Here is a 14,843-nt window from a genome sequence, read left to right as displayed (position 1 = left end):
ATGTCATTAAAGCTATTGTAAGGCTTCCATTTTGAAACAGGTAGTTGATATAAGATAATAGGTTCATCCACCTCTAGCAATGAAACATTCAACTCCAATATGCATCCACCCATACTGGGTTCATCCGCTGAATTTCCCATCGTTTTGTTGTCGGACGATGAGGATGTAAGAGTTGAACTGCATGGTGCCGAGTTCGATGAAGTGTCAAGTGCAGAATCTAAGTCACCAAACAGCGTTCTCGATCAAGTCTTCGTGGTTAGGGGTCCGGTCGAGTCACCGTCCGACTCGAATGAGTGGATGGCTCATTTTCCACCTCCAGAAGTAATTGTCATTAGCTCAGACGAGTCAGATGGGAAAAGTGGGGGAGCTTCTTACATTGTCAAAAGCACTGCAACTGTGCAATAAATGGCCCTTTTGTAGGAAAATATGTTTAGTATTTTGTGGTATGGATGATTTTGGTCACGTTCTCTGGATACGTGCAGAAACTGCATCTCCATAATAGGTAACCGCAGTAGTGTAGGTTTTCAAGCCGCTATTGTTCCCAACTGTCGAGAATTACAGAGACTATCTGTCGAGAACGACATATGAACTGTCGAGACGTAATGTTGGTGTTTTGTTTTTCAATATGGTCTCATGAAAATCAATTTTCTAATTCGACAAACTGTCAGTCGAAGCTAATGAAACTTCTATGATCGGCTAAGTTTATAGTACGAAAAAGGTATTCATCTCATTCGTGATAATGGAACTCTAATGATCGGTACTTTACTTGCGGAACATAACGACCAAATTTGCACTGGCATACGATAATAATAACAGATTCATAAAATAAGTTGGGAATGTACAATGCATGTTTAAATTAAGTTTTTTGGGGATTACATTAGACAACCACTTTTACACATCACGCTTCTTCAAGTGGCTTGTGATACAATAGGGTTCGAACATGTGGTCCGGTTATGACTAAGTCTCCCACATCGAGTGCGTTTTCTCAATTGGGAAGTGGACTCGTATCTAGCTCACTTACGTCGCGTCAGTGGTCTACCTGGAGGACGACGTACAGTCGGTGGCAAAATATGAGTGCCTAGGATTTCATTTGGAACAACCCAATCCACTTCCCGTGTAACGGGATATATGACTTCCATAGAGGCACCCCTCCAGTATTCCGATGTATAGTACGGAGAGCATAGATCGTATAATGACTTACCACTCAGGGTAGCACCACGAGTTGCATGAGCACATGGCATACGATTTAGTTGAAACTCACGACATGTGCACGTGTTATCGAAGAAGTCCACTATCTCCATATTGTTGGATATTCCAACCTGGGTCAAGCTGTTTGTCAACTCATGGGCTCGAAGCCTAGTACCAACTTCAAATGTTGTTTGTAACTCGTTCTCCATCCTCGACGATAATATAGTACTGCATGCGGTTGCATTGCTTCGACGTTCGTAAAACCACCTCTGCATTGTTTTACGAATGTGCTCGACCAAACACGTGATTGGCAACGAACGAGCATGTCTCAGCATTGAGTTCAATGATTCCGCGTTGTTGTTTGTCATAATGTTGTATCGGTCTCCCACGAATAGTGCTCGTGACCAGAATGAAAAATCGGCTTTCTCCAAATACCTCTAACATCTTTCACTCACCCTACGAATCTTTCCCATTAGTCGTTCGAACTCTTCGACCCGATAAGTTGTAGCAGCTCGTTTGACCAGGAATATTGAAATTGCGTTAAAGTGCCGCCGAATTAGGTTCTTCTCCACATGCCACATACAACAACAATGACGAGACAAAGAAAATAAGTGAGTACTAGCTCTTTCGATACTTCTTTTCCTGTCCGAAACAAATACAAGTTCATCTGAGTCTCCTATAAGATCTTTCAAGTTAGACATAAACCACATCTAAGATCGGTTAGTTTCGGAATCCACAATCCCCCACGCTAAGGGATAAATCTGTTTGTTGGCATCTTGGGCAGTTGCCAGTAAAAGTGTACCCTTGTATGGACCTTTCAAGTGACTACCGTCAACGCAAACAACGGGCCTCAAGTACTGCATGTAACCACGAATGCTTGCACCAAAAGCTAGGAAGAAGTAATGGAATCTATCGCGCGAATCAAGTTCGATGTGAGTTACCGTCCCCAGGTTATTCTCACCTAGTATGTGACAGTATGAAGATAGTTTCTGAAAACTGTCCTCTGGTGTCCCATGCAGCATATGTAAAGCGGCCACCTTTCCCCTACGTGCCTTGCTGTAACTTATTTGGACACCGAGCTCACGTGCCATGTCACGTGCAATAATGCTCGGATCATACGATCGGTTCGGATTATCCAATTTTTCGAAAATATGCTCGGCAATTACAGTACTCGTCACATGTCGATGCGCATTACTGCGAAAATCGATGGAACATGTGTGCACATTATTGAATTTGCAGATCACAAAGATTGCAGACTACCTCACAGTAGAAGCACGTAACATCCATTTGCAACTGCGGTCGGCGCATACAATGGTTAACATCTTCATGTTTGACCGGCTCACCCGAAATTGGAACTTGTTTTTCAAAGCAAGTGCACGAATTTTTGAGTACAACTCTTTCTTCCTGAAGAATATTTCCTTTTCGGCAAGATCGGATGTAGTCACAGTTCTCATAAATTCATATCCATCCGAATCGTTCGAATGTGACAAAGAGTGCTCGTCCTCGACATCAACAGAATTAGCAGCCTCTAAACTAAGTGATGGGTTATCCAAGTTCTCGTCTAATGGTTCACTCCCGTTATCATACTCATGTGTTTCAAGTGCATTATTGTTTGAGACACTATGCATTCGATTCACCAAATCATGTTCCACATTTTGCAGAACATCTACCGTAGCAAACGAAGGATCTTCAAAATTTGCATCCCTTCCCATGTCAACACTTGGGAGATCGGATTCCAAAACAGTAACGCAGATAGCACTTTCATTATGCACTGATACGTACCAATTTAAGTCTTCATTGTCGCATATTTCAGCCGGAGGTATATTCAAGTTAGGGACTTTGAACTTCAATTCAATTTGAGCGCGGGGATCAAGAATACCAAGTTTCTCCTTCAACCTTAACATAAGTTCCGCTACGGTAATACTTCTTGGCACCAGAATGGAAGTAGTTTTGTCCCCTCTCCACTTCCATTCGTCATCCGCATGAACAAAATTTCCCCCATGCGACACGACGAATCTCAAATGATTATTCATACCTGAAATGATGGGATTGCAATGGTTACAATTCGGAATCAATATGTTGGCATTTAATAGTATGAAACTCACACTTCATAATACATAAATCAGTACAATAACAAAAGTTCAAATCAAGGGGTTGTATCGTTTTGAAGTATCCAAATTGAAAGTAATATTCCATAACTCGGCTGTTTCAAAATGTCAGGTTCGACATCTCAAACGTCTAACCCGACGATTTGTAAATGTCGAACTCGACAGTTTAACTGTCGAGATTGTCGGGAAGCAGACGGCAGTGAATTTCTGAGGTTTCTTCAACACATCATATTAAGTGTGGTCATTATTATTCACCTACCAAATGACATAATGAAAATGGCATATTGGCCTTGTCATTAAAGAGACCTTAATGGTGGTAATAGAAGAAATTACTCAATGGTGATAATGGCATTTCATTAAGGATTCAAAAAAATCAAACAAATGAATGCATAATACTTTCAAAGTAATTTCAAATAAATATGCCCATGTTGTATTTAATATGTACAAATACAAAGTTATAAAAGTAATATAAATTAATTTGTAATTGCTAACCTCTCAAAGTGGATGTAGAATGGAACACAAATGTCTTCTTGATCAATGAAAATGAAGAAGATGGAAAAGAGGTAGGGTTTCTTGTTTATGTTTCGTTTTCTAATTTATTTGGTAATTTTTTATTAACAAAAATTCATATTAATCAATAAAATACACATTTATCCATGTTTTCTATCAAGTCAATGCTTTTCTTTCACATCAAGCATTTAATGCTACTAGAAATGTGTGATTAAGGGTATTTTGGACTTTGCACCCCAAAAATGTGACATTTTTGCTCACAAAAAGTGAAAATGACATTTTTTTTTTAACTTACATTTTTGGTGACAATTTTGTAAATTCCCCTTGATTTTACGACATTTCTAAAAGTCCAAGAATAGCTAACCAAGAAGGGATGAATTGGTTAGTTAAAACTTTTTCGAAAATAATCGTAATTTTAAACAAACAACAAATAAATTAATCGTGCACGTAAGATAGCACAGATAACAAAGTAAGAAGTTGAAAGGAAGAGAATGTGCAAGCGATGTGATTATGGAGGTTCAATTCAATCAACGATCTACGTCCCACGTTACCAAGCTCGCTATCATGAGCAAGACCTTTTCACCATTGTTGATTGACTATAGCGCAATTCAACCCTTACAATGCTTCCAGTGACTTACAACTGAGTATCGATCCTTTTACAACTTTGAAATTTTCAGGACTTCAACACGACCTACAATCAAACAACAAAACTATATTACAAGTAAAAGCTTATATCTTAATAAATGATATGATCAATTAAGTATCAAGATGGGTAGGCTAACACTTCAATAAATAGTAATGAGTATAACTCAAGTGTTAGTTGTTGAAAAACTTCAACAAGATAAAAGATTTTCACAAAATTTGATCACTCAAAACATTTTTCAAAGAATAGATGTTTTGATCTCATAAAGATTGAAATACAAAGTAGTTGATATCAATAAAAGCTTCACTTAAATGCTAAAAGAAGGTTGTTGCAAATGAGAAAGAAAAGTAGTATTTATAGCAAACGGGCAAAAAATTCTATCCATCCAGATGTCCGATTGGAGTCTGGATAGTTAAAAAACTAATCGTTTGAGTCAATAGAAGAACGGTCATAAAGTGATTGTTGGTCATTCGGACGTTCAGATGGGTAGTAATATTTCCTAAAGATAAGTGTTTTTGCAAATATTTGATTGTTGCGTCCAAATATTTATCTTTTTAAAATCAAATTTTATACAAATATTCTTTTGTGACTGAATTTGTTCTCGTGCATAAAAATTATTTTGAGCTATAGTTGATGCTAGAAATTGAAGTGTGTTTATTTTTACATATGAATTTAAAGTGTCTATATCTAATGTCTTGAATTTTGACTATCGATCTTCTCTCCAAAGTGAAAGTTTGATTTTTGTCTCTAAGTTTGTCAATCGCCAATTTTGTTTTCATATTGATCATCAAGAACCAAATTCATTTGTCAATGTACATGTCTCCTAGTCTCAATTTTTGTCCTTTGATTTTGCAATAATCATTATCAACACTTGAAATCAATTTGTTAAAAATAAATACAATTTGTTTTTGATAATCAAAATGAGAAATCAACCATTTAGGTAAATTGAGTATCCGCTTTTCCAATTGAGAAAACATTTAAAAGTAGGAATTTGCTCAAACATTCGAACCAAACTCTTAAAGCTTGCTTAAAACCGTAAAGAGCTTTCATAAGTTTAAAAACATGATCCAGATATTTGTGATCTTTAAAATAGAGAAGTTGCTAGACAAAAACTTCCTCTTTAATAAATCAATTCAAACAGGCACTTTTAACATCCATTTAATAAGGTTTAAAACATTTATGGCATGCAAATATAAGAAGCATATGTATGGATTCTAATCTAGCTATCGGTGCAAATGTTTCTTTAAAATCGACACTTTCTTCTTAATTGTAACCTTGGGCCACTAATCTAGCCTTGTTATGTACAAGTATTCCATTTTCATCTCGTTTGTTTCTAAAAGCCCATTTTGTGTCAATTACGATTTCATTGTTTAGCCTGGCGACTAAAGCCCAAATATGATTTCTTTCAAATCAATTTAGTTCCTCTTACATTGCTAGAATCCAATACTCATCAAACTCACCTATTTGAAATTTTCAGGTTCAATTTCAGAAATGAACGTGCAACTATCGAGATGATTTAAAAGATGTTCTAGTAGTAACACCTTTTGATGGATCCCCTATTATAAGCTTTTTGGGATGAGATGAAACTATTTTTTAATTCTTTCATGGTGAGTGATCACTTTGAGTTTCAGTTGTTTTCTCTATATTCTCTTGAATGTTGGACTCCTCCTTTTGTTCTTTGTTGTGAGCTTCCTTGTGTTTGTCTTGAATGTTCATTTTGGTCGAATAAAGCTTCCAAACCTACATCGTCATCGATACCTTTCTCACGATCAAGAGAGTTAATTTCATCAAATGCAACATGCATGGATTCTTCAACGACTGGAGTTCGTTTGTTTAATACTCTATAAACTTTTCTAGTCAATAAATATCCTAGAAAAATTCCAACATCAAATTTAGAATTGAAATTTCCTAAATTATCTTTTGTGTTTAAAATAAAACATTTGCATCCGAAAAATTTAAAATAACTAATATTGGAGATTCTATTTTTCCAAAGCTTGTAAGGAGTTTTAGTCTTCTTTCGACTTACTAAAACTCTATTGATAATGTAGCAAGCGGTGTTGACCATTTCGGACCAAAAATACTTTGGTAAGTTATTCTCATTTAACATGGTCTTAGCCATTTCTTGCAATGTATGAATCTTCCTTTCCACATTTTGTTGAGGAGCTCTAGGAGCCGAGAAATTATGTTCATATCCATTTTCAATGCAAAAATCATCAAAATCGATATTATCAAATTATCCACCATAATCACTTCTAATAGTTGTAAAGGTATAACCTTTTTTGTTTTCGACTTTCTTATATAAGTGTTTAAAGACTTTTAAGTTTAAAAACATGACTGAAGTAAAACTAGAAAAATCGTCTACGATAACGAAGGCGTAATGTTTATCTCCTAAGCTAGTCGTTTTAGATGGTTCAAAAAGATCCATGTGGAGAAGTTGTAATGATTTTGTAGTTGAAGAATGAAGTTTAGGCTAGAAAGAATTCTTTACTTGTTTTCTAATTGATGTGCATCACAAATTTTATCTTTTTCAAATTTGAAATTTGGCAATCATTTCGCAAAACAATTTTTTGAAATTTTTGAAAGAAGATCCATGCTACCATGATCTAATCACCTATGCCATAACCGTGTTTCATCTTTCAAGCTAAGTAAACGTTCTTCATTATTTTCAAATTCAATATTTATGATATAAACATCTTTATTTCGGATTCCTATGAATATCACCTCTTTTGATGTAGCATCCTTAATAAGGCACTTGGAAGAATCGAATTTTATATTGTAATCTTTATCACATAATTGGCTAATATTTAGTAAATTATGTTTGAAGTTATCATTTAATAAAACATTCTCAATCGAGGGGGATGAGTGATCTCCAAAAGTGACATAACCTCGATCATTCTCGTTGAAATTTGAAAAAGAGATTGATCTCCGATCATGTGTTTTGAGTATCGGCTATCCAATAAACATTTGCTCTTTATTTTTTTCGGTATCTACAAGAATAATTTAATTTTTGATTTTTGGTACCCATGCAAATTTGGGTCCTTGGTAGTTTGTTTTTGTGGACTTTCGAATCCACTTATGTTTACTTTCAAAATATAGCTTCTTTTTAGTTAAGCAATTAAAAGCAACTTGTTCACTTTTATTACAAAAACTACAAGTAATATTTGAATTTGAAGTTTTGATAAACATGTTTTTCAGATTTTTTATTTTAAAGAGAGTTTATATCCATTCTCCCATTGTCAAAAATACATTTTTGATTTCAAAACATTAAATCAAAATTTTTCTTCGGTTTGATAAATTTATAAATGATTCTCGCTAAGTCCTCAGCCTTTTCTTTTAAGGAAGTGTTTTCCTTAACTAATGAATCATGATCAACATTTTCTTTTTGTTTTTTCAAAATTTTCTTTAATTCGTCTTTCAATAAATAATTTTTCTTTTAAAGGATAGAATGACTTAAAGCAAGTTATTCGAATTGTCCAAGTATTTCACTATATGATTTAGATAACTCATCACATGTTGGCAATTTCATCTTGGCTATCATTTTTATTGTGGTCCTCATCATCACTATCGTCCCATATAGCTTGGAGTGTCTTTTTCTTGATAATCTTCTTTTTGTTCGAGCACTTGGTTCTTTTGTGTCCCAGCTTATAACAATCATAGCAAATGATTTTCTTATTTCTTTCTTCGCATTTTTCCTCATTCTTTTGAACTCTTCAATTATTACAAAAATATCTCCATTTTTTGACAAGGATAACTAATTCATCGAGCTCTTCATCGCTCATGTCGTCATCTGTAGTTCCTTTCTCTATTGTCGATTTTAAGACAATTTGACGCTTAGAAGGCTCCTTTGATTCTTCATTGCTTTTTCTTGTTTTCTTGTTGAGCTCGACATTGTTGAGTTCATAAGTCATTAATGTTCCATAAAGTTCTTCCAAAAGATACGTATTAATATCCTTTGTATTCTCTATCAATATTCTCAATGGACTCCAATCTTTCGATAGCGACCTAAGCATTTAGCTAATAAATTCAACGTCGGTAAATTTTCAATCAAAGCCTTTAAGGTCATTTACAGTATCGGTAAAACGAGTAATCATATCAACAATGAGTTCATCTTGTTTCGTGAAGAAATTTTCAAATTCTTTAACTAACAAGTTGATTTTTGTTTTCTTAACTTTGCTAGTGCCAACATGAGTAATTTCAAGTGCTTGCCATATGTGAATTCACATGTACTGATCCAATTGAATTCATTTCTATCTAATACACAGTAAAGTAAATTCTTAGCCCTAGCATTTAAAGATAACTTTTTATAATCTTCTTTATCATATTCTTCCCTAGGTTTAGGAGTAATTTTGTCATGTTGGCCATCTATCATGATGATCTTAATAGGCTTATATGAATCGTATTCAACTACTTCCCAAATAATGTAATCTATAGGTTTAATGTAAATCATCATCCTAGTCTTCCAATAATTATAGTGTGTGCCATCAAAGAAGGAATGTCGATTTGTAGAATGCCCCTCAAAATTTTGAAATATAGGGTTAGCCATTACTCAAGAATTTGAAAACTTTGAAAATGAGTATCAAGCTCTGATACCAATTGAAGGTCCAAGAATAGCTAACCAAGAAGAGGTGAATTGGTTATTTAAACATTTTTCAAAAGTAATCGCAATTTTAAACAAACAACAAATAAATTAATCGCTCAGGTAAGATGGCATGGATGAGAAAGTAATAAATGAAAGGGAAGAGAATGCACAAACGATATGATTATGGAGGTTCGATCCAATCAATAATCTATGTCTCTCATTACCGAGTATTTCGTCGTGAGCAATGCCTTTTCCCTATTGTTGATTGACTTATGGTGGAATCCAACTATTACAATGCTTCCGGTGACTTATAACCTAAGAACACTAATCCTTTTACAACGTCGAAGTTTTCGAAACTTCAATACGACCAAAAATCAAACAATAAAATATTATTACAAGCAAAAGTTTCTCTCTTAATAAATGATATGATCAATTAAGTATCAAGAGAGGGATAGGCTAACACTTCAATATATAGCAATGAGTATAGCTCAAGTATTAGTAGTTGAAAAACTTTAAAGAGATAAAAGATTTTCACAAAATTTAATCACTCAAACAATCTTTCAAAGAATAGATGTTTTGATCATATAAAGATTGAAATACAAAATAGTTGAGATCAACAAAGGCCCCACTTAAATTCTCAAAGAAAGTTGTTGCACATGAGGAAGAAAAGTGGTATTTATAACGCTCAAAGGGACAAAAAATTTGTCCATGCGGATATCTGGTTGGAGTGCAGACAGTTAAAAACTACCCATTTGAGTCAATAGCAGACTGGTAAAAAAAGTGATTGCTGGTGATCCTATCGTCCAGATGGACAAAAATGCCCTCGGACATTTTCCTTCATGATAAAATTGATCAATGTAGGTTCTTGAAGGACTTTCTCATTTATTTCGTAAGGATAAGTGTTTTTGAAAATATTTGATTGTTGAGTTGAAATGCTTATCTTTTTAAAATCAATTTTTATGCAAATATTTTTCTTGTGGAAACTTTTTTTGAGCTAGAGTTGATACTAGAAATTGAAGTGTTTTTACCTTTATATATGAATTTAAAGCATCTATATCTAATGTCTTGAATTTTGATGATCAATCTTTTTTCCAAAGTGAAAGCTTGATTTTCTTTTCTAAGTTCGTCAATTGCCAATTTTGTTTTAATGTTGATCGTTAAGCTCCAAAATCCATTTGTCAATGTGCATTTGGTCTCGATTTTCGTGCTTTAATTTTGCAATAATCACTATCAACACTTGAAATCAATTTGCTAGAAATAAATGCAATTTGTTTGTGATAATCAAAATGAGAAGTCAACTATTCAAGTCAACAATTTCCCGTCGTCCTATAATAATTGATATATCCTATAGCGATGGATTACGTCTCCAAATGGATAAAAGTCAAGTTGTTACCCACCAATGATGCAAGGAGAGTAGTGATTTTATAAAATAAACATATCTTCAACCGCTATGAATCCCCAAGATGGTGGGACTTATTTCCGTAACCAATTATTCCAGGCGGTACTTTATAAGTACAGGGTACAACATCGAATTGCACACCTTATCACCCTTTGACAAGTGGATAGATCGAAATTTCTAATAAACAACTGAAATTCACTGTGAATGCATCTTGAAAAGATTGGTCAAAAGAATTGGACGATGCTTTGTGAGCCTGTCGCACAGTTTACAAGACACTGATTATAATGTCTCCATACCGACTAGTATTTGGGAAAGCCTACCTCCTACCAGTTGGGTTTAAGCACAAAGCCTGGGCATTGAAGGAGTTGAAAATGGACCTAGAGAAGGCTGGAGTAACAAGAATTTTACAATTGCATAAATTGGAAGAATTTAGAAGAGAAGTTCAGAAAATGCATCTATCTACAAAGGACGGACCAAACAATGGCAGGATAAAAACATTCGGCAATGAATTTTCAAAGTGGGAGACCAAGTGCTCTTGTATAACTCTAGGTTTAAACTCTTCCCATGAAAATTAAAATCCAAATGGTCTAGTCCTTTCAAGGTAGCACAAGTATTTCTCTACGACACAGTTGAATTGCACCACCCAACAAAGGAGAATTTCAAGGTTAATGCTCAACGCATCAAGCACTATATAGAAAAGTTTTTCACCGCTAAAGAGAGCCTTGAGCTAGTTCCAGAATAATAGTGGCACAAAATCCAGTTAATGATTTTGAAGAAGCGCTTCTTGGAAGGCAATCCAAACTCTACCCTTTACTTATTTCGTAGTTTTTATTTTATTTTCTGTTCTTTTGATAGTTTATGTTAAAGTAGTGACATTTTCGATTTATTTTGTAAAGAAAAAAATTCCAATTGTAGGATACATTATGGATGGGAGATGGAAGCTAAGCAATAAACTGAGGGGAGACGATAATATTTCAACAAAGGAGGTTTAAAAATAAATTAAAAAAATGACCGAAGAGGTGGCACTGACGCTATTTTAATTTAGGAAGCAAACTCTTTTAGAGTAGCAGTTATAAGGGATCACGAGGGGGTAGTATTGGCTGAAAGTGGCGCGGCAGAAGACTGGTTCGATGGCAGTTGAAAACGCTGAAGTGAAGCAATGAGAATGGGACTTAAAGTTGCACTCGATTCTTGGCTTATGGTACGAATACTGCAGCCATTTTGCTTGATATTATAGCTGTGCTTAGAGATCTCGGGTGTGATTCATGTCATTTTATTCCTAGAAAAGGGAATAAGTGGCGCCATAGTCTAGCTTCTTTTGCTACAGATGGTAAGCGTTTTTATTGTTGGACGTATTGTATTCCATTGTTTTTTTCGCCTTTCGGTAGGAGCACACAATGTTAATTAAATTTTTCTATCTTTTATCCAAAAAAGAACTATATACCTAAATACGAATGTAATCAGAATTCACTCTCCTAGTACTCAAACTCTTATCAAAAAATAAATTCGACCCTAAGTAATCAGACTGACTGCCACAGACAGTACTTTTAGAAGATAATGATGAAACTTGAGGCAAATTTTACTGCTGAACTGAAGAATTTACTGACCTTAGATAAACCATTTCCTGAGAGAAATATTTGGAGCTGTCTGTCCGTAACGTTGGGGAATGTGAAGTTCCATCAGTTGGATTAAGCATCGTATAAAACCTGTTAAAAAGGCCTTTTTTTTTTCTCTGATAATCGGGTGGAAAATAACCATTGTTCAAGCTTTAATGCAATTTGTTAAGTCAAAGTAGAGTTTCTTTGTTTTTTATTGTGTCAAGTTTAACAACTCGATCCACAAGATAGGACTTATCGGACACTACAAAAATAGTCTTCAATTTCTTGGTGTCCATTTTCAAGCTGTCCGGTCCACGAATCTAAAGCTACATTTTTTCCAAATTTTCCCTGCTATCTTGGTGCCTTCTTCACCAGCACAAAACAAAACGCAGATTCTTAGTATACATTCATGGAATGTGTTCCATAGTGGTAAGAACTCATTCCTCCTTCCACAAGAGATGTCCAAGATAATCCATATTCCAGGCTGCTTAAGTTCACAGGGATGTAACCATCCTTAAGTAACCTTATTACAAGCACATTGGGCAGAATTCGATGTTGAAAACAGCGTATAAAATGGTGCTCAATGTACTTTTAAGTCAACTAATTTTAAACAGCGTAAGACTCGATATAGTTGTTACACTCATGAGGAAAACATCTAGATAAGAAGAATTTAAAACTCAGTAGAAAAACCCCAATCAAATCCACGTTTCCCACTTGTGTCAATCATTTTGACACAAGACAAAAACCCTGAATAGACTAGAGCTTCAAGGCAAAAAAATTTCTGACATAGCCTTGTCTTGTTCTTTGTCCAAATTGTGCAAACTGCAAAAGGAATTCAGTAGCGTCTACACAGCAGTACCCATAAATGAAAACGTACATAAAGACAAAGAAACTCTAATAATTCTAAAATGCTGAGTGACAATCTGGTTTTCCATGGCCACAGATATCGACATAACATGTTACCTATGTCTGGTAAGCGTTTTATTTTGGTGCCTTTTGGGCATCAACTCATGCCTACTCGACTTAGCTCGACTCGACTCAAAAACTTACAAATTATGGCCTATAATTTTTAAATCTTGTCCACTGTAATATTATTCATGACCACTGTAATCAATGAGTTAATTGTCCGCGTGTAATTTTTTCTTGGTTTGATCCTTAAAAAACGTTACCATCAACCTGCTCATAGGACTGGGTACAGATTAGGCCCTCTTACCCCATTTTTTAAATAAACACCAGACTATCTTTATTGACAAGCCCACGCCTAATAAGTCGAAAATGGTAGGTCCTTGAACTCTCAAGCTACCTGTAACTGGACCACAATTATCGTTGTTTCTTTCAAATTACACCCCGTAATTTTAAATCTCTATGTTGTAGAACCCAATTTTATGATCAACATACGGGCATGCATTTGACATTGAGTTCGATTTATGAGGTTGGTTAAGCAAGGTCGGTCAAGAAAGTATTCTTGCCTCTATCAGTAGTTCGGGTGGTTGTCGTTTTTGGTGTCAAGCCTAATTTACTAAACGAAGGATACAACAAGCAAAGCAAGATCTCCGTCTTTCTTATAATGTGAATTTGTGCGTTCATGACTCCTTTTTTCTACTTCAATACTTTTATTTTCCCTCTCACTTTCTTGAAAATATATCGTTTGATAATTTATGTGACTGGTCATATTGTCACTGGACCACAGGAATTGTTTTTCTTGCACTGCATGTTCTTGATTTTTCAATTTGAATTGTTTAAATTTTCATTTGGACGTCATGCACACGCCAGCTAACAAGTATTAATTTTTAAGCTGCAGAGTATGGCAATATAAATTGGTTGGATTTCTCTCCTTGCACAGAACCCTGTGCACTTGCACAGGGTTCTGTGCAAATAGCACGGCCGAAATTGGTTTTGTGCATGAAAAAGAAAGTTGTCAACTACTCCAATACCTTTAAATAAATATTTTTTCTACAAAGAAGATAAATTAATCTGCATTTTCCCCCTAGTACTCTAGACTCATTAATTTTTATATTGAACCTTTATCAATTAGAGGTCGAGATTTGAGCCATTGTTGACTTAAAGGTTTGTAAAATAACCTAAACATAAACCAAAACTGTATAAAAGGCTTGAGCAAAAACTAAACATAAATCAAACGGTGTGGTTTGGGGCCGTTTGGCTTTAAACCAGTATTTCGTCTTATATTTTTCTTCTTATAAGTCTTAATGTTATTAGTTCATTGTTGATCAAATATTTCTATTTTATTGACAATTGACGTCGGGCAGAATAGTGATTATCTCGCGACTTGTTGCAATAGACGATTTACAAGAAAAATAAACGAAAGAATAATGCCCAATACAGAGAAACTTCTCTAAAATTCAATCAATATTATTAAAACTCTAGAATTTTGAAAATTAACCCATAGGCCATGTTAAATAGCTGAGAAAACACGAAATTATTGAAATTTTACCAAAAATAGTAAAATCCCGAAAATCACAACAAAACAAAATACGGAATAAAAAAAGTAACTTTCCAAAAATTTGGCTCAAATCGGATTTGTAATCAACTAGAAAAGGCAAACGAAATATTACCATAAATGGGGAAAAAAATAAAAAACTGAAAATTGAAATTTGGAGGGGAAAACAGCGGATTTTGGCCTCAAAATTGACACCCACAAAGCATAGCTAGATGACAAAAGAGTTTTCGGATTGGGGTCATAATTGCGATTCTAATAATTGTAGCCAAAGTTATAACCAAATTACCAAAAAATGTCAAAATTGCCCCAATTAAGGAAACTATTGCAATGACTTTCCATCTTTGCGTCAATCCACCATTT

The 14,843-nt window shown here is 34.7% G+C and overlaps 2 protein-coding genes across 2 annotated transcripts; one reads left to right on the top strand and one right to left on the bottom strand.

Moving 5' to 3' along the window:
* Window positions 1-459: 459 nt before the first annotated feature.
* Window positions 460-1,463, bottom strand: LOC111371334. Its single transcript, XM_022993257.1, has 2 exons — window positions 1,040-1,463; window positions 460-545 (listed from the first exon to the last, which is right to left on the bottom strand). The coding sequence occupies exons 1-2, from the start codon at window positions 1,461-1,463 to the stop codon at window positions 460-462; spliced, it is 510 nt and encodes a 169-aa protein (XP_022849025.1).
* Window positions 1,464-10,711: 9,248 nt separating this feature from the next.
* Window positions 10,712-11,169, top strand: LOC111371324. Its single transcript, XM_022993246.1, has 2 exons — window positions 10,712-10,964; window positions 11,057-11,169. Exons 1-2 carry the CDS (start codon window positions 10,712-10,714, stop codon window positions 11,167-11,169), a joined length of 366 nt encoding a protein of 121 aa, XP_022849014.1.
* The last annotated feature ends 3,674 nt before the right edge of the window (window positions 11,170-14,843 follow it).

This window comes from Olea europaea, chromosome 2, assembly GCF_002742605.1.
Source record: "Olea europaea var. sylvestris chromosome 2, O_europaea_v1, whole genome shotgun sequence".
NCBI lineage: Eukaryota > Viridiplantae > Streptophyta > Magnoliopsida > Lamiales > Oleaceae > Olea > Olea europaea.
This window is presented reverse-complemented; position numbering and strand designations above follow the sequence as displayed.

Bases quoted from the DNA above. Each gene is read 5' to 3' on its own strand.
- LOC111371334 (XM_022993257.1), bottom strand. From the start codon at position 1,463: ATGCAGAGGTGGTTTTACGAACGTCGAAGCAATGCAACCGCATGCAGT. The intron at 546-1,039 runs GTAGACCACTGA...AATTCTCGACAG, and splicing joins GACTGTACGTCGTCCTCCAG to TTGGGAACAATAGCGGCTTG.
- LOC111371324 (XM_022993246.1), top strand. From the start codon at position 10,712: ATGTCTCCATACCGACTAGTATTTGGGAAAGCCTACCTCCTACCAGTT. The intron at 10,965-11,056 runs GTATAACTCTAG...TCTACGACACAG, and splicing joins GTGGGAGACCAAGTGCTCTT to TTGAATTGCACCACCCAACA.